This window comes from Excalfactoria chinensis, chromosome 18 (genome assembly GCF_039878825.1).
Source record: "Excalfactoria chinensis isolate bCotChi1 chromosome 18, bCotChi1.hap2, whole genome shotgun sequence".
NCBI classification, from domain to species: domain Eukaryota; kingdom Metazoa; phylum Chordata; class Aves; order Galliformes; family Phasianidae; genus Excalfactoria; species Excalfactoria chinensis.
Genome location: NC_092842.1, coordinates 7820671 through 7845814, shown reverse-complemented (window position 1 = coordinate 7845814; position 25144 = coordinate 7820671). Strand labels below are relative to the sequence as shown.

At 38.1% G+C, this 25144-nt stretch overlaps 2 protein-coding genes across 6 annotated transcripts in view; one reads left to right on the top strand and one right to left on the bottom strand.

The window, feature by feature from the left end:
• Window positions 1-8775, bottom strand: part of LHX2 (LIM homeobox 2) — a 31737-nt gene extending 22962 nt beyond the window's left edge. The window contains exon 1 of one of the 2 annotated variants that reach the window (XM_072352677.1): window positions 8356-8775. The gene's annotated coding sequence lies outside the window, so the exon portion shown is untranslated. The remainder of the gene's footprint in view (window positions 1-8355) is intronic. The other variant, XM_072352678.1, reaches the window with a different exon arrangement.
• Window positions 8776-23578: 14803 nt separating this feature from the next.
• DENND1A (DENN domain containing 1A) overlaps window positions 23579-25144 on the top strand; it is a 178518-nt gene continuing 176952 nt past the window's right edge. For 3 of the 4 annotated variants that reach the window (XM_072353161.1, XM_072353160.1, XM_072353158.1), the window contains exon 1: window positions 23579-23805. In XM_072353161.1, the coding sequence (XP_072209262.1) occupies window positions 23789-23805 (17 nt within the window). In that variant the 5' untranslated portion in view covers window positions 23579-23788. The remainder of the gene's footprint in view (window positions 23806-25144) is intronic. The other variant, XM_072353159.1, reaches the window with a different exon arrangement.

The following is a 25144-nucleotide window of genomic DNA, read 5'->3' as shown; positions in this document are numbered from 1 at the left end:
TTCCACCCAGCTACCGTGACTAAATCAGAACAAAAGACTCAACGCCTCCTTCAACAAAGGAACACAAGTCTAAGCTGTCTTTGCTAATTGCTGGGTTTCAGGTTGTCTGTTACAGATTTTAAGTGAGCTACAAACTTCCATCAAATACTTGTAGCTGTTGGATAAAGGTACTAAGAATAAAAGATAAATGGAAGCAAAAGGTAAGAGATAAGAAAGATTAGGAAATAAGTAACTACTTATGGTAATTTAAGGGCTGTGAAATAATATAAACATGAAAAACCAGGGGGCAGAGTGATTGATATCTCATATGTTTTTGATGCCCCTACGGTTATTAGACTGCAATATATGGGGGCATACAATAAACTATGAATTAAAATGTAATTGTAGCTTCAGGCATCTTCTTCATTGTCTGCTGTGGTGTTATGTCTTCATGCACCGTGATTGACAAGGTGTAATTAATCATCTTACTCAGTTGTAAATATGGGCACCCTTCACAGTAGGCATCAGGAAGTGTGTACCAGCAAAGGAAGCAATAGCTGACGCTGATATACCATTAAATCAAAATCAGAGCGCTTATATGTTCAGAAATGTGTGTTTGGTGTGATGCTGTTACCATTTATTTCTACAATACTGTACCAACAGATTTACTTGATTTGCAAGTTAACTACAACATTAACTGGTTTTATTTATTTTGTCTCTTCTTCATTTTTATAGGCAATGATGTTGTTCTCCTAAAATGTGAGACAGTTTGCTTCTTGTCAGCAAGTGGAGCTCAGCTCAGCTTCATCTCCCTGAGCTGCTGGAGGCAGACTAGAATGCTACAGATCCACTTTTGCACGATAGGCTGACTTGGAATGATTCTGGGAAATTATTGCTCCATTCATATATCACTCTTTACACTTCCTATATACCAAATGAGGCACTTTGGGTTATTTTAAAGTGAAAGAAAATAATGAAATAAGCTTATTAAGAAACACCATTCGGTTATTTTTAAGAAGACTCTTCTTGCCACAGATGCTGTCCCCAAACTGTAAATGAGCATATTTATAAAGATGTTTTTAGTATTCCGGGGTAAGAAACATTTAATATCTGTTTCTCTGTCTAAATGATTGCTATTCCTACCCAGTTAGTGCAGAAATGGTGTATGAGTCACAGGAAATTTAAGTGGTTTGTCTCAGGAATATTTGGTGGTATGCATTTTTTTTGATGCACGTAGAGCTGCTGAATGAATAATTGGCAACCTATCTAATGTCCCTTGCTTTAAAGCTGTCTAGTACGTTTGCTGTATAAAAAATGTCTTTCAAAGCTGCTAAATATGTAACAAAAAGAGGTTGCTATCACCATTCTGACATGAACAAAGCCATACAGCGAGCTGCCTGAGGTACTTCCAGCATGGTACTAATTACAAACACAATAAAAAATGAAAATTTGCAAAGTTCTCAAATTCCGTTTCTTTGCAGCATCAGCTGATTAATGTTATATAAAAACACGCAGTAAAAACATCAGTCTAGGAAATTAGCCATTAGATATTACCTAAGCCAGGCATTCTGGGGGGAGTGGGAAATCTGTTGGATCTGTAATTTCACCGTTTACCCCTGACTGAATAGGATCTCTAGCTGTCTCTGAAGCAAACCAAGCTTAAAACAGCAACATGCTTTCAAGAAGATGATTGGCTAAGAATGGGTTTTATTTTGATTTGAAAAACTGTCAATCATAGATAAAAAAGACCAAGTAATATCCTTATATAATATGAGCTAATTATATTTGTCTGATAAACCAAGAATACGCAGAAAAAATAAATCATAAAGTTTAAAAGGAAAATATTCAGAACGTTTTGCCCAGATGTTGCGTAGAATTTGTTTGGTGCTGGTACAAGCAGTAGATTTCAGATAAATATACAAGCATGTGTCTGTATGTGCAAGAGAGAAATAAGATACCCGTAATCTTGAATATTTCAGTTTATACAGCCACAGCTATTTAAACAATTCCAAAACTGCCTCTACGGGTGTTAGAGAGGGAGGGAAATCTTCAGCCACATGATCTTCTCTCCAGAGTCCTGTTAAATCCACTGAACTTAAAACAGAACAAGAAGTGTGAAATATGGGTTTGAACATGTTATGTCAGAAATGTAAAGGTTGGAAGCCTTTTTAGTAACTGATATTAATATTGTATTAAATGTTATGAAAAGGTAGGTGTTGGAGAGAAGGGCTGGGCTCATGTGCAATTTTGTCAAGGTTTTTATCTGTGATTATGATTCCAGATGTATCTATTCCCTGAGGAGAAAAATGAAGTAAAGTTGGCATGTGACATGTGTTTTAAGGTGTTTGGCACAGTTTCCCAAAGTGATGACAAAATGTTCATTTTTATTACAGTGAATTGGTGAAGAAAATATGATTCTGAAGGTCAGCGGCTGTATATTCAAGATAGCTATAGAGAGTTTTTTTGGATGGATTTTTGGTGCTGTGTTTAGATTTGATTGCCTGACTTGAGATTCTACCATAGTAAATAACAGAATATTTTTACACAGTAGGAATTGTTAATTTTTAGTCATTTGGTAAAATTTATGCAAGATTGCAAAAATGTCTCTTGTTGGATCTGGCAGTGTAGCTGCTTCTTAATAATTTCTTTTTAATTTACTTGATAAAGACACTGTACAGTTTGAGCTCACGTACCTGTAATTTGTAGCAAAACATTTCTTAGAGTAAGAGAATGGATTATTTTTTAAAAACAAAGCAGTGAAGCTTTTTTGGTGAAAATTATTTTGTCTAAATACACATTGAGACTTCAGATGAGAAAGTTCCCCGCCATTACCCAGCTCCCCTTCTCTTCCCTCCAAACCCCTATGAGTGTAATAGTATCAGTAATTCCATGCTGACAGCAGGGCACCCAGGGCTACATTACCAGGCAAACACTCACTCATAAACATTTTACAAGTTCAATACCAGCCAATCCTGGAGCTTTGGGAGGCTGCCCTGATTGGATGTATCATGGATTTGGTAAACATAGCTACACAGCAAAAATAAGGTTTGAAGATAGAGTCCGACAGTATTACCCACGCTGAATAATCAGAGACTAAGAATATGATTATTTCCATATTTCATAAGTAAACTTTCACAGCTCCACGTCCATCTGCAAATATTCAGAGTGATGTGCTCTGAATGCCCTCCTTTCTGTTCTACAACCACATTTCTTCGTGAATTTAACCACATCAGAAAGCACTTCAGATTTCTAACCCAAATATTAGACGCATTTAATGTAAGGAAGCTTCCTTTATTGGAGGTGATTGGGAACATTTTGTATTTTATAGGTATATTTAAGAGGTTAGCAGTAGGGGGGAATCGTCTGTGGAAAATCTGTCTACAGCTGAAATTTTTAGATGCAGAAGTGTTGCTGAAATGCCTAATACATACACACGCTTTTATTAAGTAACTCACAAGAGTATCCTCTTAGCTACCAGATACTCTTTTTTTTCTAAGTCGAATAACATTACTTTCAGTGGTATATACTCCTTTTTATTCTGCTGTGTGCAATTAGAAGAAGATTTTCATTCTCAAGGGCTTTATTTTTTATCTACAATCTCGTTTTCTTTTGTATAATCTTCTTCAACTTTATTTTATCTTCAGTGCATGAACGAGAAGCATGAAGCCACTCATCTGCTAGTAAATTATTGATATAGATTTACAAGTTTGCACAGATTAATTTTACATGGGGTAATTTTTATCCACTATGAAATAGCAATAATTAAAGAATGCCAAAGGTTTGAGTTTTTTTTTATAATACAGTTTAGAAGTTCATATTTGAAGTCATTTTTATTTAGAATCCTACCTATACTTCAGTATGCGGAAAATAATAGGTAGTGTTTAAAAATTAGTACTCTGGTATTTTTCAGATATGGAAATGTGCCTGCCTAATGAAGGCAGAAGACTAGCTCACTAGATTTATTTTAAAGGAATACTTTTACATATTCATAAATTAAGATGGCAGTTTGCAATGAGATACTTATTACTATTTTATCTATTATTTGCAAGATACCTGACCATTTAATATTTGTCCTTTATTATTATTTTTTCAGCTGATCTAATTGCACCTCTCTATTTTGCACTTATTTCTCTTTGCAAACACTACATTATTCACTCTCCCCTGTGCTTATTAAACAGTGCCACCTGCACCAAATGAAACAAAGCTTCTCCATCAATCTATCCCAGCTAAAGCACCCCGACTATATATTATAATTAATTGAAGCTCAATTGAACACTTGAGTCTGAACTAGATACAGTAACCTGGAAAAAAAAATCATTAAAAAAATTAGGATGTACTTTAAAGAAATCCTTTAAATGAAAATGTTCACTCAAAACTGAGAACCTAACCTTGTACCAAGCACTCTTCATCATCTCCACACAGTACCTCAAGTAGCAATTAGCAGGTCCTTTAATTAATTAACTATTCCCTGTACATCACAGGGATTTTTGTGGCACTAACGTCATCCTTCATAAGTGAATACCAAATCCAGTCAATATTTTGTCACTATAAATCCTTATCTGGACTACCTGAATGCCCACCGCATGTCTTCGAAAAAATGATCTGAAAACACAGAAAGCAGGTATGGAAAGCAGATGCAAACTTTATAGCACCAGCCTAGGCAATTAGAACAGATGCAGCTGAAAGAGAAGAGGTAAATGCAGACTCTCACATGTAAATATTTGCAATCAGGAGAAATTAGATAAGATACAAACTGAAGTAGAAGTTATGAATCTTATCAATATGGCTAAGTAAAATTATTTTATAAAAAAGCTGAATATGTATTCAAAGTGCTGTAGGCTTTGCTCAATGTGCTGCTTATCTTTAACACTGTCTGCTCTCAGACAAGAACAGATTAATTAAATGGCAGGTCAGACACAATAAGGTGAAAGGGCATTTCCAACCAATCAGTGACATTTTGCCAATTTTATACTTCGCAAACTTTTTATTTAAGTATATACATGGCTGATTATTTTCAAGATAGTTCACATTTAGAGAAATTTGAAGCAACTTTAAGGGAATTAACACCTAAAAATGAGATACAAAACATGTAGTGTTGATTTTTAAAATTTACAAAAGATTCTGTATGTAAATTTGTTTATATAAATATGTATAAGAGACATGACTATGAGGCTATGTGTGTGTGTGAATGAACATATGTGTGTATATCCATCTATCTATTTGTAGATTCAGACACAGACATATGTCATCATTTCTTAGAGGCAAATATCTGCAGAAATAATTCTTTGTGTTCAGTAGTTTTCTTTAATGTATAGTAAGTTTATCTTAACTGCTCTGTGTGTTCAGGGAAGATCTTGTGAATTTATGCAATGTAAAGCATAATGAAGTCACATAAAGTATGCCTTCTGATTTTGCAAGAATTATGCATTAGCACTCCCTTTCAACACATGCAGTATTTTGAATTACAGAACAAACTTTATGGTCAGTCTTCAAATAATAAATAGTATGTAAGGCGGGCTTGAGGAAATAGATACAGTAGAAATATCAAGAAACAAAAAAAGGAATTATTATGCAAATATTTTGGGACTTTTGCCAAATGGTGATATGGTAAGAAAACATTTAATTGGAAGTGCTCATGAGAAGTAATATTTATTAAACTACCAAAAGACAGTAATAGCACCTCCGTAAGATCTGCTCTTTTGTAAAAAGAACAGAAATTTCTACTTTCTCACTGTGGATTCTCTTCAGTCCCTCTCACTGCAACTTCAGTTTGGAATTTTTTTGCATGAGCACAGTGTAAGATGAAATGTAAAGGTCAGTGGATTAGCAATGCTTGTACCTCTGTTTTTTTTTTTTCTGCGCAAATCTGCTCTTATCAATAATTCACTATTCATGTTCTACAAAGACTGTCTTCACATTTTCAAATTAGCATTTAAAATTAAACAAAGATAATTTAAAAAGGTAGCACCTAATTTCTGCACTTTGGGTTATCATGTCATCATTTACTACACAATTTTTCCCACAGATTTGGCAAATGAATACTCTGTTTCAATACATCAATCTCAAACAAAGGTGGACTCTGATGCAATTTTTCACTGTTCATTTCCCTGAATCTTCTGGGATATAAAGAATCGCGAAGAAATACTTAACAGTCTGATCAATAATCATTGACCGTTTTGAGCCCCTCGTACCCTAACAAGCACAGCTTGATCATGTATATTTGATCATTGTAAAATTTCAAAGCATCTTGATACAGCAGAGCAAGTCTTTCTATGGGATTTTTTGTTGTTTCATAAAGTACAAATTTCACGAGATTTAGCTTTACAATTAATGGAAACGTATTTCACATATATCTGATGAAGGACAAGATCATTAATTTCAGTGTTACATATCCACAGTATTTCTATCAATGCCAAATGTAAAATGCTATTATAACATTTAGGAGAGGAAACTCTAGATGTGCCTATGGATTCAATGGACCCCAGAGTACAAATCTAAAAAGCCCTATTGCTATAAATCTTGCATTCCTGTTAAGTGTTGGCATGCACATTACACCGAGGTGTGCTACGTTTATTTTAGTGGAAATACTGTAGTAAAAACCTCTCCTTTTATATCCTTTAAATATAAGTTCATATATGTGGGAAAAAAAAAAAAAAAAAAAAAAAAAAAAAAAAAAAAAAAAAAAAAAAAAAAAAAGCCAGTTCACATCTGTGTTAGCCCTCAGTCTTATTAATGCCAAGTAAAGAGATAATGATCCAAGTAAAAATATTTATAGTGAAAATGTCTTTGCAGAACTTTATTATTGTTTGCAGTTCCACATCCAGTGTTCTTCATACAGGAATTTCACATTATCATTAAAATATAGCATTGATGCCACATTTGTATAGCTGCCTTTTCAGCTTATAATCATAATGTTTATTCTAAGTTTCAGGGCTTATTATTTTAGACAGATATCAGTTTAATTAGCTTAAGCTGTCATACTCTAATAAATACAGACGGGTTGCCTGGTTCGGGAGGAGGAAGGTGGCTGCAGATTTCAGAAGCAGAGACAGTTAACGCTTTGTACATTATCATGTAAACAGCAAAAGGACAAAAATAATTACCTGATAAACTTTCCATTTCTGACTCTCCCCTATATGCTTTCTGACCGATTTTTCTATAGAAAATCCATTCAGATTAAGCAAGTCCTTTAAATATCTGCAGCATCTGCTGGTTCAGACACCTTCCTTTATGCAGAGTACCATTTTCATATGATAATACATGTAATATGATATAGAATGACAGAATGCATGACAGTTGCCCATAATACATAGAAAGTCACTCAAAGGACAGAAGCGACATTTGGATAATTAGCATCCATTGGGCAGTCAATCATGCGAATAGAAAAAACTGAACAAAACCCACAATGGAGTTAGAAAACAAAAGGGACCCTAGCCAGTCTCAGGATTAACTGCTCTAAAGCGATCTAAATGCTTTTGTATCTAAAGAACTGAGGCTCCCAGGGCTGCCCTGTTCCCCTCTAGATACCCAGGGAACTAATTGTGGCGATCAAAGTTAAAGCATTCTCTCTTCTTTATAGGCAGCTAAATACACAGAAAAATTATTTCTCCATTCGTGTTCATTAAACTATTTTAAAGTTAAAAAACTGATGCCATGTTCTTTTGCCAAGTGAAATGAGCTATAGCATTGAGATTGTCCTGCTTTTATGGGAACACGACAGCACATTTAATTGAAAGTCTGCCTTTGTTTAACTAATATTTCTTTGCTGTTGTCCTGTCTGCTATATCTTTCTTTTTGCATAACGAAGGCAATTTTCATTTTCCTGTGTGAGAAAAACCTGAAAACAGTCAGGAGTAACAATAATAGCAACAAAGCCAATTAACACAACTAGGCAGGTCTCATAATTTCTTAGTAACTATCACTTGATAAAATAAAATACTTTTTCATTCAATATATGCAGCTCAGATTATTTCCTTCCCCCAGATTAGCTGGAAGATGAGTGCAGCCTCCTTTAAAGCTCCATCTAACAGAAGAGAGAGAGAAAGAGATACAGAGAAAGCCTCAGGATGTGGAAAGTCATGAAAATACCTACCCTGGAGACAGTATTCCCATAGGATCCTTTTCATACAAATTCCAACTTGCCTAATGCCCTTAATGAATGAAATAAAGAGAGAATTCAGAAAGGCCCATGCTGATGGCTCCTGCTGGAAAGTGTGTGGTTTGAGGCATAGCTGCAGCAGTTCTGGGAGGGAATCAGCTCCGGTCCCCATCAGCCAGGCAAACAGGAATCACTGGGGTGAAATCTTCCCCTCTCACACATTTGCAATTGACTTTGAAATAACATCACGACACCTCTGATAATTTATGCCTTCTTACCTTTTGTTGTCCTTTGTAATTAATATTTGTAGATCTAGATGTTTCTCCCAGCCACAGATAACAACAAGGTGGAAGGGGTGGAGAGAGAATGTGTGCGTGTGTGTGTGCGTGAGTATGTGTGAGAGAGAGGGGGAGAGAGAGGGAAAGGGAAGGACAGAGGCTTTGGTTATGTGTTTCTGCGTGGGGAATGGTGTGTTTGTATATTTGTCTCTGGGTGTATTTGGGGCTTTGTAAACCTCTGGAGATCTAAAGGCAAGATAGAAAATGAGAAGTATGATGAGCTGGATCTCTCTTGTCAGTCGTTATATGTTTTCGGTAGCAGTGACCTTCAACCCTTTTGCTCTGTGTCGGCCACAACTTGAGTCCCCTTGCCCAGCTGCTGTGCCAGTGTCAAAATGTAGAGAGGGAGAAAGGGATAGCAGAGGTAAGGAGACAGAGAGGGATTGAGATCAGAAGGGCTTTTTGCCCAGTCAAATGGGCCTCCGGTGACAAATCAATCACGGCCTGTTCAAACCAATGATGCTGCCAGTCTCCAGTTTGCCAACCCCTCCACAGCCTCCCCCGGCTCTTCCTGCCTCTCTACATGACACTCAGCTGATGGCTGGGGCTCCAGTCAGAGCAGGCTGCTTTTTACAGGTTGGTTTGGTCATTAGCATTGTTTCCTCTCTTTCTCCCTCTTGCTCAGTCTTTCTCAATCATCTGTTTATTTATCAAATATTAAAAAGTAATATTAGAAGAGAGACTGTGACACACAGAAACACATATATAAGTTCATATATAGCCTTGTTAAAAGCCGCTAGATTTATTAGTTTGTTTGATTTTATGCGCCCAGGAGTAGATACCTGTTTTAATGGAATTAGCAAATTTGATCAATATAGTCAGGAAAAAAGGAATCTCCTCGGTGCACTTCCTCCTTCCCTTTATTTACTTCATGCTAGTAAAAATGAATTCAGTAATGTTTAATTGTTTTTTTCCACTGCACCCATAGGACAGGAATCATTTTTCATTTTTTTTTTATTTTTCTTTTTTTTTTTTCTCCCCCTGGCATTTGCTAAAAAATGATATTTAAATCTCTTTTAAATCTATGAGGCATACTGTTAGCTGAAAAGCATTTGTACTGCCACTGAAATTCTGTCTTTTGAGGACTATATAGCGATGAAGTCCAAAATAAGGTAGAGCAACAAACAAAGTTACTACTTAATCATAATAAATACTTCTTTCAATAACGCCTTTCATCCGGACATTGTGTAATCTTTAAAATGCTAAAAAAGAAGAAGTAATATAAGAAGATCACTTTAAAAGTTCAAGAAGAACAAACTACTCTCTTGCAGGCTTTGTGATCTTATGAATTGCATTTCCCATTTTTTTTTCTCTCCCCATCCTCCCAGCCCATAATGGGAAGGGGAAAAGTGTCAAAATAGGGTCTTAGTAGGGCATTTATTGGTCCTAGTCCTTGCTAACTGTAATCTCTGGGATAGAATTCTCCTATGCAGGAGAAAAAAAAAAAAAAAAAAAAAAAAGGATATTGCACGTTAAGAAACAGAAGTATCTCCTTGTCCTCCCTCTCTTGTCTTTAGTGGTAGCCTCTTAGTTTAGAGATATCTCAAATGTCAGGGGTGCCAGCATATTTTTGTTAACCAATTTGCACGTTGGCCAGCCAAGAGCAACAGTATGAGACAGTACAGTGGGAAGGAATGATGATAGCAATGTGTAGAATGGAGCTGAGCTCTTCCAGGCTCTGTAAAGAGAACTTGGGCAAGATATAGAAGCCTCAAAAATATAGTACAATATACTTAAAAATGTCTCCACTATCTCCTTTCTAATATGACTGAACTCCGTGAAACTGAAGTAAAGTGCACATAGCACGTAGCAGTGTGGGGTGTTGAACAGCCTGTAGCTGGAGAGTGCTTCGGTCTTTATCTTCAAAGCTGTCCTGTCAAATACAAGGTCTTTTAAACATCAGAGGGATAAAGTTTCTGATTCTGAAGGGTTCGTTTTCCTCTTGGTTCTCCTCAATCAGAAGTTAAGCCCATATGACCCCCACAGTAAGCCAGCTCCAGGATTGCTGCCCTGCTACTTGCCCCATGATTTGGGGATGCTTGTGTAGAGCAATCTTGATTTGCTCACTGTTTGTTGGGTTCAGTTTTCTTCACGTTAGTTCTTTCTCCCATCTTACATGTCTTGAGGCTTTTGCTGTGTGGCAGTGAATTGAATGTTAGGAACTTAAAGGAAATTCATGACTGGGACTTAGAGAATATTAATCTGTTGCAGAAAATGCTGAAGTCTGAACATGTGAGAATTGAACTAATGAGTTTTTCCTTCATTTTAGACCCTCACTCTCTTTTTAGCTATACCCTAATTGCAGTGTTTCCTGAAAACATAGTCTGAGCACTCAAAAAAATCTAAATGCACGCCTCCATTTCATTGCTTGTGCCAACCTTCTACCAGCATAATATGAGAAATTAAGATGATTTACAGAATAATGTACCTTTCTCTCATCTTGCTGTCAATAATTAAGTAGTACACCAAAATCTAGTTGATTTCTAAAATGAAAATTCATTACATTTCTGGAAACTCAAACTATAAGCTCCACGCATTTTAATTAGATTGTCTGTTTTTGCATTTATTACTAATACAGTCCTCTTAACTATGATTTATTTGCTAAACAAAGTGCCATAATCCGTCACTTATTCATCTTAATTTCAGCAAAATTAAAGTAGTAGCTGTTATATTACACCTAATTGCACTTGCAATGAAAAGAACGGAGATGTTAATCAAAATAAATTGAAGATAAACAATAAAATCATTAAATCTTTGCTGCAGTAAGTGTAACTAATCAGTTTTGACTTGAAGCGACCGAACACAAATAATGAATCTGTCAGTGAAGACGCGCTCATTAAATACAGCCTAGTCCGCTAGGGTCCTGCAGGCAGCCTGTAACACACATCCCTGTGTAACCCTCTGGTGCCTCTCTGCTATTAGGTGAAAGGAAGAAAGAAAGAGGAAATTGCATACAATTTTCTGGACTGAATCTATCTATGTAATGCAGTTTGATTAAGTGAAAATGCAAATACCGTAGGTATTTAGTAAGCCCTGCAACCATTGTGTCAGCAGCAGTGAAGGGCTATTTTATTTAGCAGCCAGCAGGTCAGAGATTAGAAAAACAAACAAATAAGCAAACAAAGTAAACAAAAACAACAGAAATACAGAGATATGAATAACTCAGTTCAAAAAGTTACTGGAAGTATGAATTTCAAAGCAAGTCACTGAACTTGATATCACTGTATTAAATAGGTAGGCGTTACACTAGCACAACATCCTGATTATAGCCCTCTGCTATACCCGCAGCGTAGGGACAACGCTTGGATTAGTAACAGAAGTCTTTCTTGTAGTAATTGTCTTTCCATTGTTTACCACTTCTGTCCTTACCAGCTTATTACAGGTATAGAAATGGGAACTCCAGTTATTTCCAAATCTGTCGTTATGCTGGCAAGGAGTTCTGCATCTCAAGAGCCTGGTGAGCTGAGCTACAGCAATCAATGCTTTGTACATCAGCTTCTAAATTGTTTATTTAATTATTTCAGCTTCCCTAGTGGAGTATTTGTAAGTAATCACTGGTGAGCAGGAATTTACATAGGAAGAAGAAATATTTCTTAAAATAGATTTTGTGTTACCTCTTCATCTGATATGAGAAAGTTCCTAAGTGTAAAATACAAGCAGTGGACCTGGTTCTGTGGACCTTAGTTGGGTTTACTTAGACTGAACTAGGGGATTATTCTATAGGACAGCATGATTAGTTTCTGAACTGCAGACAGTGGTGTGTTTTTGTTTTTGTTTTTCCTGTGTGAGTGTTGCTGGTTTGTTTTAAACATTCCTTTCTGTGTTGTATCAGTCAAACAATACAATTCAGCTTAGAATACTTACCAGCACAAAAGCTGTCTGCTTTGTTTTAGGATCATAACATTTCCAATCAACATTTTACAATGCTAATTCTTTCTACCACATTTTAAACGACAGTCAGACCCAATTATGCAGTGATATTCTAATAGTTAGTATGCTCTAGCTCAAGCATATCAGAGAATTACACAGTTTTTAGTTTACTTTTTATTATCAGTGGATGAGAAACAGTCATAGAATCATAGAATCATATCATACCATAGAATGGCCTGGGTTGAAAAGGACCTTGAAGATCATCCTGTTTCCACCCCCCTGCCACAGGCAGGGTCGCCAACCACCAGACCAGGCTGCCCAGAGCCACATCCAGCCTGGCCTTGAATGCCTCTAGGGATGGGGCATCCACAACCTCTTTGGGCAACCTGTTCCAGTCAAGATAACCCAGTGCCCTCTGAGCAGGAGGAAAACTTCAGCTCACCTTTCTTCTTTCCTTCTCTTTCCATAGGTATAGTAGATTTTTGGGTTTTGCCAAAGGAAAGTGCTCATGGTTTTACAACCTGAATTCAGGGTTAATGTGATATGATTTCCTTGAATAATTAACATAGTTCTGTTGTTGTCTGGAAAACTTCCAGCTGATGGACCTTATAGTTATTTTCTTTTCTGTATCTTTCCAGCATTTACAAAGCTTAACTTAGGACTCAACATTTCTCAGGGCCCTAATTTAGAATGATTTATACGGGCTCTGCTCATTCAGTGAAGGTAGGTAATTCAGGAAATTAAATATTGCCTTTTCTCACTGATAAAATCATAAACAATTAACAGAAGTAGTTAGTATTACTACTTCTAATTTACAGAAAAACTAATAAAGTCTGCAAAGTGGATGGCAGAAATAGGAATCAGCCAAGGATAAAAAATTAGCAAAAGAATGGACCTGATCCCACTTTGCTTAGTCAAAAACTCCTGACTTCAGTAAAAATCTATCTTGAATAAAAATGATAGAGAGTTCTGCAGCCATATAGTAGTTACTCTGAGAATCTTATTCCAGTTGCTTTCAGCAGATCTCTAAAAAAAAAAATCACCAATACAAGAGGCACTAATTGGACCCCATGTTGGGAGACTTTGCAGAGGAGCTTACAATTGAATGGGTCTAGGAAACTGAACTCCCTCTCCTATCTAGATATGGCTTCTTGAGGTCACAGTTAAAGCACACCAGGGGGTCAAGGTAGAAGAAGGTTGCTTCTTCTTTACTAATGTTTTATCTTCTCTGAAGCTAGAATACTACAATATTCAGGCTTCTTGATATATATCATCTTTATGCTTCTTCTACATTTTATCTACATGTTCCTTTTTTTCTTTCTTTCTTTTTTTTTTTTTTTTTTTTTTTTTTTTTCTTTCCTTTCCATACATAAAGAGTTTTGGACTTTGTTCAAGCAAAACTTATTTTCAAAACAAAAGCGTTGATCATACATGGTTATGATCCTGAACGTGCATAGTGATTACAAACAGAGGACAACTTGCTGAAAAGGAAAGATTCAAGTTCTCTTTAGCCCCATGCTAGCAGGGTGGTTAGGTACCTATGAAGAGCTTTCAAGAAGACAACGTGAGATTTTAGTTTGGGTAAGAGGAGGCAGGTTTGGAATAAATAAGTAGATCTGACAGTAGGCAATATAGTGATAACATTACACCAAAAGAAGATTTAGTCAGATGGGAGAGGAGGAAGCTGGGGATGTGAGGAAGAAGAAATGATAGAGATGCTACAGAAGAACCAAGAATGGGGTTGTGGAAATCAAGGACAAAATGTCAAAAATGAGGATTCAGACAACAATTCTGAATGATGAAACACAAAAGAGGGTGAAATTGAAAAAACTGGAGTAATTCTCATCTTTACCATGTAAGTCTATACCATATGTAGTTAAGACTCCTAGGTACTACTTTGGTGACAGTTTGTAAGTTGGATGGTTTGTGTAAGTACATAAAACAATTAATCATTATACACCTATTAAAATAAAACAAATCAAATCAAAACAAAACAAAAACCAAAAACAAACAGGTGGACACGCTTCCTTGTTTTCATGTATGTTTGCATGCAAAACAATTTGATGGCCAACCAGAGATTTATTACAGCAACACAATAAACATTACTTAAGCTCAGACTGAAGGTAACTAGCTTTAGAATTAGAAAGATGTCCAACTGTATCAGACTGTAACTTCGCGGTACAACAGTCTAGGAGATCACAATGTTGGCAAAGGAACATAATTATTTTGAATGCCAGGATTCCTCATAAATATGAAAAATTAATTATGCAAACTTGAGCAACGTGACCAAATGTTTTCAGTGTAGCATGATTTATTTCAGTAAAGCACTGGATTTACTACTGACTTTTCTGTTTTTCCACTTTTAAACATGGGCCACTGGCAGACATAATTTGGCAATTTTATTATGTCATCTTGCATGAAAACATAAAATTTACAATGTTAAGAAGTTTCAACACTACAAAACAGTAACTTTCCCTCTCTGATAAAGCCCAAGGATCTGAAAGTGATTTAGGAGTTTCTAGACAAAACACAAAATATCTTATATATAACACAATTGTTGGGGAGTCTGTCATTACTAGTCACTTCAAACCATGCTTGGGCTTTCTTTCCATCTGCTTTTGTTTATCACATAAATCACCAGAGTCCATGCAAAGACATTAGTCTCTTACAAATTTACTTTTAAAATCCCATAATTTTCCTGGTTAATTTACTGATTCCCTCAAACATTGCAATGCAGAGAGATTAGATTTGACTGTCTAAAATGGAATCTTAAAAAAATAGTCTAATACAGTGGCCTGTTCCCATAAATGATTATCTGAATCCCCAGAATGTTTTCCTGGAGAAAAGCTTCTTAATTCCAAGCAGTCAGGATAAGGCTCATCTGGCATGGACTGCCCAGGGAGGTGGTGGAGTCACCGACCCTGGGGGTGTTCAAGGAACGACTGGATGTTGTGTTGAGGGACGTGGTTTAGTGGAAGCTATTGGTAATAGGTGAACGGTTGGACTGGATGATCTCTTTTCCAACCTTGGTGATTCTATGATTCTACGATTCTATGATCTCTCCCTGTACTTCATGTCCTAAAATTAAGTAATCTCAGCACTCTATACAACAGAGAGAAAAAGGCACTTCCATTCATTTTAGGGTAAGGTCCTAGGCTCTGTTTCTTTCTGCTAATAACAGAAAGTCTACACAACTAACCTAGACTGTTCTAGCTCTTTAATATTGCACACCTGAAGTTAGGTGAGATTCATACTAGTGCATGCATCCCTTAAATTGTTCGCACCAAGTAATACAATCAGATATATTCAGAGTATAAATTTCTAGTTACTTTTAAAATATTTTTGAATGTTTGGATGTTATGATAACTGAGGCACAGAATTCATGGGCTATTTACAAGCTGTGCTAACAAAGAACTGAAAACAATTCTTGATTACCTGCTTCCCATTGGACTGGGCATCCCATTGCTTTTGCATGGTATGAGAAGCAGCTTATCTGTTGCATGTCTCTGTAATACCTTACATATTTATTTGGGTAAAATTTCTCAGTTAATTAATATAAACATTTTACATTATCTTTGAACTGGAATTATGTGTTTAATAGCTTGATTAATATTGTGTCTCTGGAATATCTGTGGTAATATTTATATTCACTGCATGTTTCTAGACTGAGAAGGTGAGAACTGAGACCAATATTAGAGATGGAACCGTACATTTAAAAACTCATCATAGTTAATATAATGTTTGTGGCTATTTTTAAATTTAACACATTTTGCATGGATAATGCAAATTCAAGGAAGATATGCCCTTGAACACACATTGCATTTGTTTACCATTGGTGTTTATTCCCACTTTTTTATAATAAACAGATATTTTAATGTCAGTGAACGGGGTATATTTGAAGTTATCCCTCCTCCCACCATGAGTTTTTGGTCTGCTGAAAACTTACCTTTTATTTTCCAACTTGCTGACAGTTTTTCTGTTAGAAACAGTAAATATTAAAACACTCAAATTCCAACTTTGACCAAATCATCCTAATCTAAGCGATGTGCAACTGTTACTGTTTCTTACTACTGACATATACAGGTCTCCATGTTGACATTCTCAGAACCACTCTTCATCTTCTGTAGAGGGTAGTTGCTCTCCAGTCCTTTAGTAGACAAACTGCTTTTAAAAATGTTGCATATTCTTGTTGGTAATTTTTCTAGATCCCCTCTGAACTTATACTCTAGTCTTAGGAAGTGTTGTTTTAATTTAATATGTGAATGTGCTCCAGCACATCTTCCTTTATTTTCTGTGGCTGACAAAACCTCCTCTACACTGCCTGGTAGGAGGAAGTCTGCTAGATCTATTTTGCCTAAATTTTTATGGAAAATGCTAATGCAAACAATTCACTTCACTCTCTATATTCTCATTAGCTTTCTTACTTTTCTACCATACAGTCCACTGGACTTACAAAATCTCTTGCAGGCTTTCTGCTTCTTAGTACTTGAAAAAATCTTGTTTTCATGTCAGGCTATCTGCTCCTCAAATCCTCTGTCATCCTTCTAATCTTCACTGTGTATCTTAGCCACAGTATGTTATCCCTATTGACTTCAAAAGTTAAATTTCTACCTCGAGAAAAAATATAAGTTTGACTATACTAACTTCTTGAACTTTCCTGTATCTACATCATTCATTTTTGCTTGTCAGCTTCCTTTTTTATTTAGGATTATGCATGCTTTCTGTTACACTGTTATGGTTGCTCAAGTAGCCTCCATGCTGAGTCTAAGGATTTTAATTTCCTCACTTCTGACTTTAGGGTCTTTTTAACTAGCTTCCTCTCTCTTTTTTTTTTTTTTTTTCTTTTCCTTTTTTTTTTTTTTTTTTTTGTACAATCTCTGCCCTGAGGATGTTGAAGTTAATTATACAGTGGTCACTATTACTTAGTGGTTCAACTTTAGGTACTTTATAAATCAACTCCTGTGTATTACTTATGGGAGGCTTTTTTTTTTTTTAAAAAAAAACATCCCAGCAAAATGAAATGGGAAGGCTAGAAAAAGGCATATACTTAAGGATAACTAGTAGCAAAGACCAGGGGCATTACTGACACACTGGTGAAATGCCACCTAATCTTCCTAAGATTACAATAAATCAAATCTACTAATGATAGCTCCATGTTAGAGGCAGAAGTATTGAGATATTCCGTCCGTATGATTTTAAATGATTCTGCAAAAGATTAAGAACCAGTTAGAAAAGAGCACTTCCAGCAGGACGTTATCCCCATTTCAGAGGAAGGAAAGATATCTGCAGTCTTGAAAAAACAGTCTGCTGCAGTTTACTACTTAAAGTTCCTTCATTAAATACAGAAGGGGATGGATTTTCATAGCTCGTGGTATTTCCTCATTACGTCTCAATGTGGTACAGTTACAGTAACTACATAAATAAAATTGACTTTTTATGATGTATAAAATAAGTGAAGTTTGGAGAAGTGTACTTGGATTTGCATCCTGGGATTTTTTTCCCCAGTGTGGAATGTAACCATAAGTGTCAGAGAACTAATGAAACTGACATCAACTCAGCGCTCTTATTCTTCTTGAATAACACCTACAGTGTGGGAAGAAACCTCTCCTGTCTTGTGAACCTGCAGTCTGTCAAGAATAAAGCTGAGCATTTTAGTAATTTAATAAACAAAAGACATTTATAAATGACAATAAATGGATAATCTCCAGGTCAGACAGGAATCCCTACATTTTTAAATCAAATTTCCACTTAGAAGTACAAAGTTAATATTGGTTTGTAGTTCAATTTTCATTTGACTTCATACTTTCTCATTGCCAAAAGAGCTAGCTAACATCACAGAAGATCTACTTGATTTTTTTCATAATAACAATTTAAAAATAATGGTTTATGACAATATGTTGTCCAATGAAATCTTAATAGGTAATCAGCCATCAATAGTTATCACGTTACTGTACAGTATGGCAAAAAGGATAAACAGATTCCTTGTTAGAAAGCCAGTGAAGCTGACACTGCAAGTGGTCTTTTGGTTAATAGTGATTTTTGTGATTATATTTGAAGCCTGGTTCAAAATGTTTCATTGCTATGTAAGAAGCTGTAATTACTATTGAAAACACAAAATGGACAACGCTGAAAAAAGCAGAATTTCATCACCCGTGAGATGGGTGGAAAAGCAATGTATGGAAAATTGTACTGCTTACACTAATACTGCGTACCACAATTTTTGTTATTTTTATGCAAGAAAACATAAAATCATGTTTTAAATAATGCACATAACTAAGATTGAAACATTATATTTTGTAGATTCTTCTTTCCATACGTTCCTAAGCACAACATTTAATGTTGAATTGGCTACTTCTCTCTTCTTCTAAATCTTTGACAGACCCATCACCTAAGAGTTCAGTTTCTAGGCTTTTAGAACAATAGAAGCTCAGACCCCTTTGGATAAGAGATCAGTTAAAGAAAAAACAAACAAAAGATAAGAGGTTTTTGGTTTTGTTTTTTTTTTCATGTAGTTTTGAAAGTTTAAGGCGCATAATCATTTTTAGTGTTCAGACAGTGCATAATTGATAAAATCCAGCTCCTATGAAGGACACTTTCTACCACTCCTCAGGAGAATTTTGACAAATTATAGGGCCTGAAGTTCACTGTTAATTCAATCGGAGTCAAATATCATAAGCAACAGAATGGTGAGAGGTACTGACAAGAACCTTTTCTGAGAAGCCTAAGTATGCTTAATTTTAGGAACAGTAACTGAGGAACCCAGAGATCAGCACATGAATACTGGCCTGCAGCCACTAACAGAAGATGCCTTGTTCTGATCATTCACAGATATGTGGCCATTTCTGCAATGGAAAGAATCCAGAACAGTTTCAAAGCTACCAACTGAAGCACCACGTGATCTCCCACAAAGCAGACGTTCTTCAGAAAGCTCAGTGCTTCTTAGTTTCTGTAGTTCTTCAGTTGGGCTTCAGGTTGAATTGTTGGTTTTTTTAATCTATATTCTGCTTTCAAAGAAATATACTGGCCAACTAGATCAATAATTCTTTGACCTGAGCTTTATCACCAGCTATGGGTATTGAGCGATGTGGGAAGGAACACAGACTTTTCCAACACTCCAAAATGAAAGCTAAAGAGAAGAACAATTTTTAATAATCATCCTCTGACATCAGTTTGGGTGCTTGGATTAGTTTTCTCTCAAAAAAGAGAAAAAGGAGGCAAACTGAAAGAAAAATGTGTACAAATTTTGTTTTTCTTTAAAAATAATAACTAATATTAGTAATTTTAACACCATTTTTACGGTGGCAGTCTTGCAATTCTCTAATCCCACAGGTCAACAAGATAAATGCATGCTTAAAGACCCTGAAACAGAAAATATGATCAATGTTGTAAGTGATCCAAGCAGAGCAAATAACAAACAGGATAAAATAGATTTTCAGAACGGAGAGCTCTGGTAGGCATTTTGCTAGTTTTCCTGTAAAACTAATCAACTTTTCCTTTTTTTTTTTTTAACTTAATATTTCTCGTAGGAGATTCTTATGGGGGAAAATGTAGTCCCTTAAGAGATAGTAGCACAAGGAAATGTTTGCCATATTTAGATCTCCTTTCACTAAAAAATGAAGAGGTCATTTCAGGTCAATCATCCTGGGCTCTTTTCTTTAAGGGAATGAGTCTCCAGCATGGCTCTTTATATTAAAGGACTTCATGGGCCTGAGTTATAGCTATTGGTATAATCACAGGTTTCAGAAATAAGAACAGTTATTTCGTATTTCTTTGTGAATGGAGAATGAAAAGGTCATTCAGTGTATGGTACTTCAAACACTTAAAAGGAAAGGTATTTTACTGCTTACTTAGCTTTTTATGTATGATATAGAAAGTACGCATAATGTCACACTGCTATGCAGACGCAGAAGGAAAGAACCTTTTTTACTTTTTGAGAGAACCTGAGATATCCCTGTGTTTCTTATTTTGACAATGAAACCATAAGGTCTATGAAATCATGGATGACATGAAGAAGATAAACAGTCCTTCCCTGGTATTTCTAATGTAAGATTTGTATTGTATGTATGTATGTATTTCTAATGTAAGATCAAACTAAATAATTATGGCAGATTGAATGCAAACAAACGGAAGTGTTTTTTCACCTGGCCTTCCATAACCTACAGAAACTCTATGCGAGGAAATGGATAGGATTTTGAACTATAAAGGCAACAAATTCATGGAAATATAAAATCCACCCAAAGGTATTATATAAAAACAGCACTGAGAAAATACTTGAATTTATTGGAGGACTGGAGAAGATTCTACATGCTTCCCTGTTCTTACGCACTTCCTTCAACAGCTGCCAGTATCCTGTGCTGGAGACAGAATGCTGAGCTAGACAGACCTTTGGTTTAACTTATCAGTTATGTTCTAACAACTTTCCTGTTTCCTTTGTGTGTGATAGTTCTTGCAATTTGTTTTGTGTTTCCCAAGGATAAGTTGCACTTCACAGTTACAGATTATTGTTTCTCAACCTGTTGCAGAAAGTAGAGGTAACTATTTCCACCTATATGAGTAGGTACATATGCTGAACTATATACCCCTCTTGTTTCTGAGCACAACCAACTTCTCTGGAGGCTTTACCAGCAATCCTAGCAATGCCCGATGAATCATAGTTCGGGAGCATTGGGAACAGGTTTTTTTTTCTAAAGCAACATATGTGAACGCTTCTGGAGGCTGCTTGCACATATGATGGGCCAATGACCTGATCCATAACTCATGAGGCATATTTGTTAACGACAAGAATTACAAGCTGGAGGTTGATTAAATAACTCATGCTTTGCAACAAAAATAAAAATAAAAATAAAAATGTTATCTTTAACAAGATTTCTATTGATTTACAAACATTTACAAGGATTTTCTTAATCTTCACCCACTGAGACTTGTGGAAAACCATACATGCAGCTATTGATCTATGAAGCCAGCATTTTATTTCTTGGCACTTCCATTGTGTGAGATGCAGCTGAGACAATTTCCCAAGTCAATCAAGATTACAGTACAATTCAGAAGGGCTGTCACTAACTGAGGAGAAGCAGTAGCTACGTTCTCATGTGTTTTTATTGCTGTGGATATCTAAGGTATTAAAATATAGGTTCAGCTATATTCACCCAAATTCATCCTAGAGGATATAATGTAAAATCTTTATTTCTGTTGTTCGGAATAAAGCTTTTTTGGTCAATCTGGAAAGCATCCTAAGGCTTTCACCAGTCTTTTAATTCCTGGATTATTTTTCTTTGCCTGAAGTTTCCCTTCTGCTACCCTTTTGTATGCTATTAATGCTTCATCTCTTTCGGGAGGGCGATTCACAGTTAATCAGCTCATCCATTCTCAGACATTCAAAAACACTGCTCCATGGATAGGCCAGCAGGCATTGCTATAACCCTTATGTGGTTAAACCCCCCACTTTCCTTAGGGGCTTCACCACAGCTACTGCCTTGTAACTCTCATACAATTACCATCAGATGACTGGACCAGCTGCAGATGTTACTGCCATCAACAGAACTAGAGAAAATGTAATTGGAGCTACCTACTGAGAAGCTTATTTAGATAAACATACCAGGTAAAGTGAAAAAAAACAACGTTCTACAGTTTGGAGGAAAAGTTAGGTAATACTAGAAAGAGAGACAGAAAAACTTCCTGCACTTGAACAGGAACACCTATACAGTATTAAATGATTCCAACTCGCACGATACTGTGATACTGTGTGATACTGTGATCTTATTCCACCCATATTTATTAACTTAATTCCTCTTTATTAACTGTGAGTTTGAAGTAGATCAACTTTTTTTTTTTTTTTTTTTTTTTTTTTTTTTTTTTTTTTTTTTTTCTCTTTTAAATGTACAAATGCACTGGCCTTCAGATCAATTCTGCACACCTGTTCCATAACCTGTGTAACTGTAATGCTGCTCAAAAGTTCTAGCATTCATATCACATTATGCAGGCTGAGAAGCCGCTGATGAATAGGTATCTACAAAGGGCTGCTGCTTTTCCTAACCCCAGGGTTAGGAAAATAGTCTCAGTACAAATCAGTTACCTATAAAATACACATTTCACTGAGAAACATTTAAAGGTGATTCCCAAATGCTACTTTTAAAAGCCATTTGTTGCTCGCATTTGTTAGTTATCAGCCCTCACCAGTTCGTCCTCCAACTGTACTATCCTGTCCTCTCAGCCTAGTGCATGAAATTCAATTGTTACGCCTCTTAATACCCAGGTGAGGATGGGTAGTGCTCCTTTTTCTTGTCACCCCAATCATTTCAACTTGCAACTGTAAATAGAACTTCTAGGGCTCTGTGTGACTGTTTACCTTACTTTGTGCTTATTCCCTGAATGAGGACCCAATGGACACAGCAGTGTTGCACAGCTCCCAGCTCAGTGCCAGCCCTGCAGTGAGCAGTCAGCCCCCACAGCGGCCCGCAGCATGCAGCTCTTTCTGAAGAGAGCTTCTATTTTTTTCTTTTTATTCTGAGCTGCAGATTATCTCCAATTATCTCCAAACCCAATGGTTGGAAATTGTTAAACTATGCTAGAAATTGCCCAAAGATTCCTCAAAACCTCCTGAAGATGTTCAGTAATGTGGGGGTACCTGTTTGTTCCCGTTGGCCAGCTCCAATGAGGCACGCTCTCTGTCTCACTCTAACTTCTGGATTAATTTGTGCGCTCTTTTCAGCGGGCTGCATTTCACCTCTCCTCCACTTCTCTGGAAAGCCTCCAGTCCCCGTGTGACCTCACTCGGGCTCGCAGTTCTTCCTAGCCACCCTTTAGCAGCTTCTGTTTCCACGACCAACTTGTGTAAGATATTTTATCGTGGTTCTGGAGGAGCATCAACTCGCAGCCCCACGTCGTGACAACTGCATCTTTTCTCTCAGCCTTCTCGACTGCCCTCAGGCACCGGACACTTCTTTCCGCCCGCGGACTGCAGCGTGTTATTGCCACGCACAGCGCCATGGAGACGGCTCGCCTCCTCAATGGGCTTTACGGTCCTGACCCCTCACGTACCGCGGGCATCGGTCCCCGCGGCTCTGGGTCAGGCCTATGGCACACTTGGGCCCTCACAGGGGGCGGCTGACCCACCGGCTCCCACCGCCGGGACGTGAGGTACAGGAGCAGGCAGGAGACGCACGTCCCGCTTCTTTGGCGGCACACACCTGAGGCGCGGCGCCGCTTCCCGCTCCTCCCGCCCGCGCTGAGCCGTGTGGGCGGGGCTGTTGTGAGCGCCGACACCGTTACCACCTTCCCGCCGCTGGGCGCGCGGCAGTCCGGCTCCCGGCCAATGGCCCCGCCCGCGGCCCCGCCGCACTACAGCTCCCGGCAGCCTCCGCGCCGTGACTCGGCTCGGGCGACGGCGGCGCTGCCCGGGATGGAGTGAGGGGGCGAGTGGCGGAGATAGCGCGGCCCGCCGAGCTTCGGTTCCCCCTTCCCCCTGGCTTTCTCTGGCTCGGGCCTATGCGGCCCCCCAGAGACCATGGGATCCAGGATCAAGTGAGTGCCCCCCGGCCCCGCTCGCGAGGCCCTGAGGAAAGCGGGAGGGCTCTGGAGAGAGAAGGGGACTTCCCCGCCCTCCTTCCAGCTCCGTGTGGAGGCCGCGCGGGCGGGACCCCGGGCCGGGCCACAGGCCTCGGGCGTGGGACGAGGAGGATGAGGGGGCAGCAGCGGGCACAGCCCCCCCGGGCCGCGGCGGGAGGGCCCCTACGGAGCGGCAGGAGCTGCGCGGCCCTGAGGGGAGCGGTGCCGATTCCTGCCCGCGGCCAGCTGGGCCGGGCCCGCTGGGCGGCAGCGAACAGGGCCTGGCGCGGGGGCAGTGTTATTTTTTAGTCAGTGCAGGCCTTTAGGAGGAGCGGTGCTGCTGGAACGGGAACGTGTTAACCTCAGCACTGGTGACATCTGTTCTGGGGGCGCGGTAGGGTCGAGGGTGATCAAAGCCTCATTGCCCGGGTTAGTGCCCTGAAGGAAAGGGGCAGCCTGGCTGTGGTACCTCTAGGCTGCGCTGCCAAGGGAGTTTGAGGGAAGAAGGCGAGAAGTGCTGGAGCTTGTTGATGCGCCAGCCCCGCAGGTCTGTGCCCACAGTACTTCTTTCATTTTCACAAACTGGGGTTGTGACATATCGGTAAGCACTGCTCATCCCTGCTCGTCCATGATGCTGTTCCAGGTGAATTCTGTTCGCTTGAGACTGGTGGATGTGTAATAACGCTATTGCCAAGCAGTGTGCTGATGGTTGCACTCGAGAAGGGGCATCCAATCAGCCTGCATTTCCTGGAGCAGTATGGATGGGTGCTGCTGAGCAATTGCTTTGCGGCATTTAACACCTTGTTCTTCACGGTAACAGAGGGCTTTAACTTTTTACCTTTGTTGTTTAATGTGACTGTAAGACTGGAGGACACGTCGTTTGCCTGTTACTTTCCACTTCCCAAGCTCCTAGGCTGGGTGGACATAAGTGTGCCGATGTTTCAAGATTCAAATGGGTGCTGCGTGCTTGTAGTGACAATGCTGAGGTGATGTTTGGTTCCAGGAGTAAACTTGTTTCTTTTTCTGGGAGGGGGGATACATTTTGCACTTCTTTGGAGTATGTGTTCTCAGCTGTTGCTACAAATAAATAAATAAATCAAGGTCAGAAAAATGAATTAAAGTCCTTATGTTCCAAATCAAGGTAGAATCTAAAATCGTTGTCAGTTTGGCAGCAGAGAAGGTTTTGTCTGCAGTTTGCAGCTGTGGGCCTCGCAGCTGTTGCTTAAAGAATATGGTCTGAAGTTACTTTTTATGATGATCTTGTTTTAAATCAACCAAAAGGTTACGGCTTACTTTAAATCGTGATTCCTCTGTA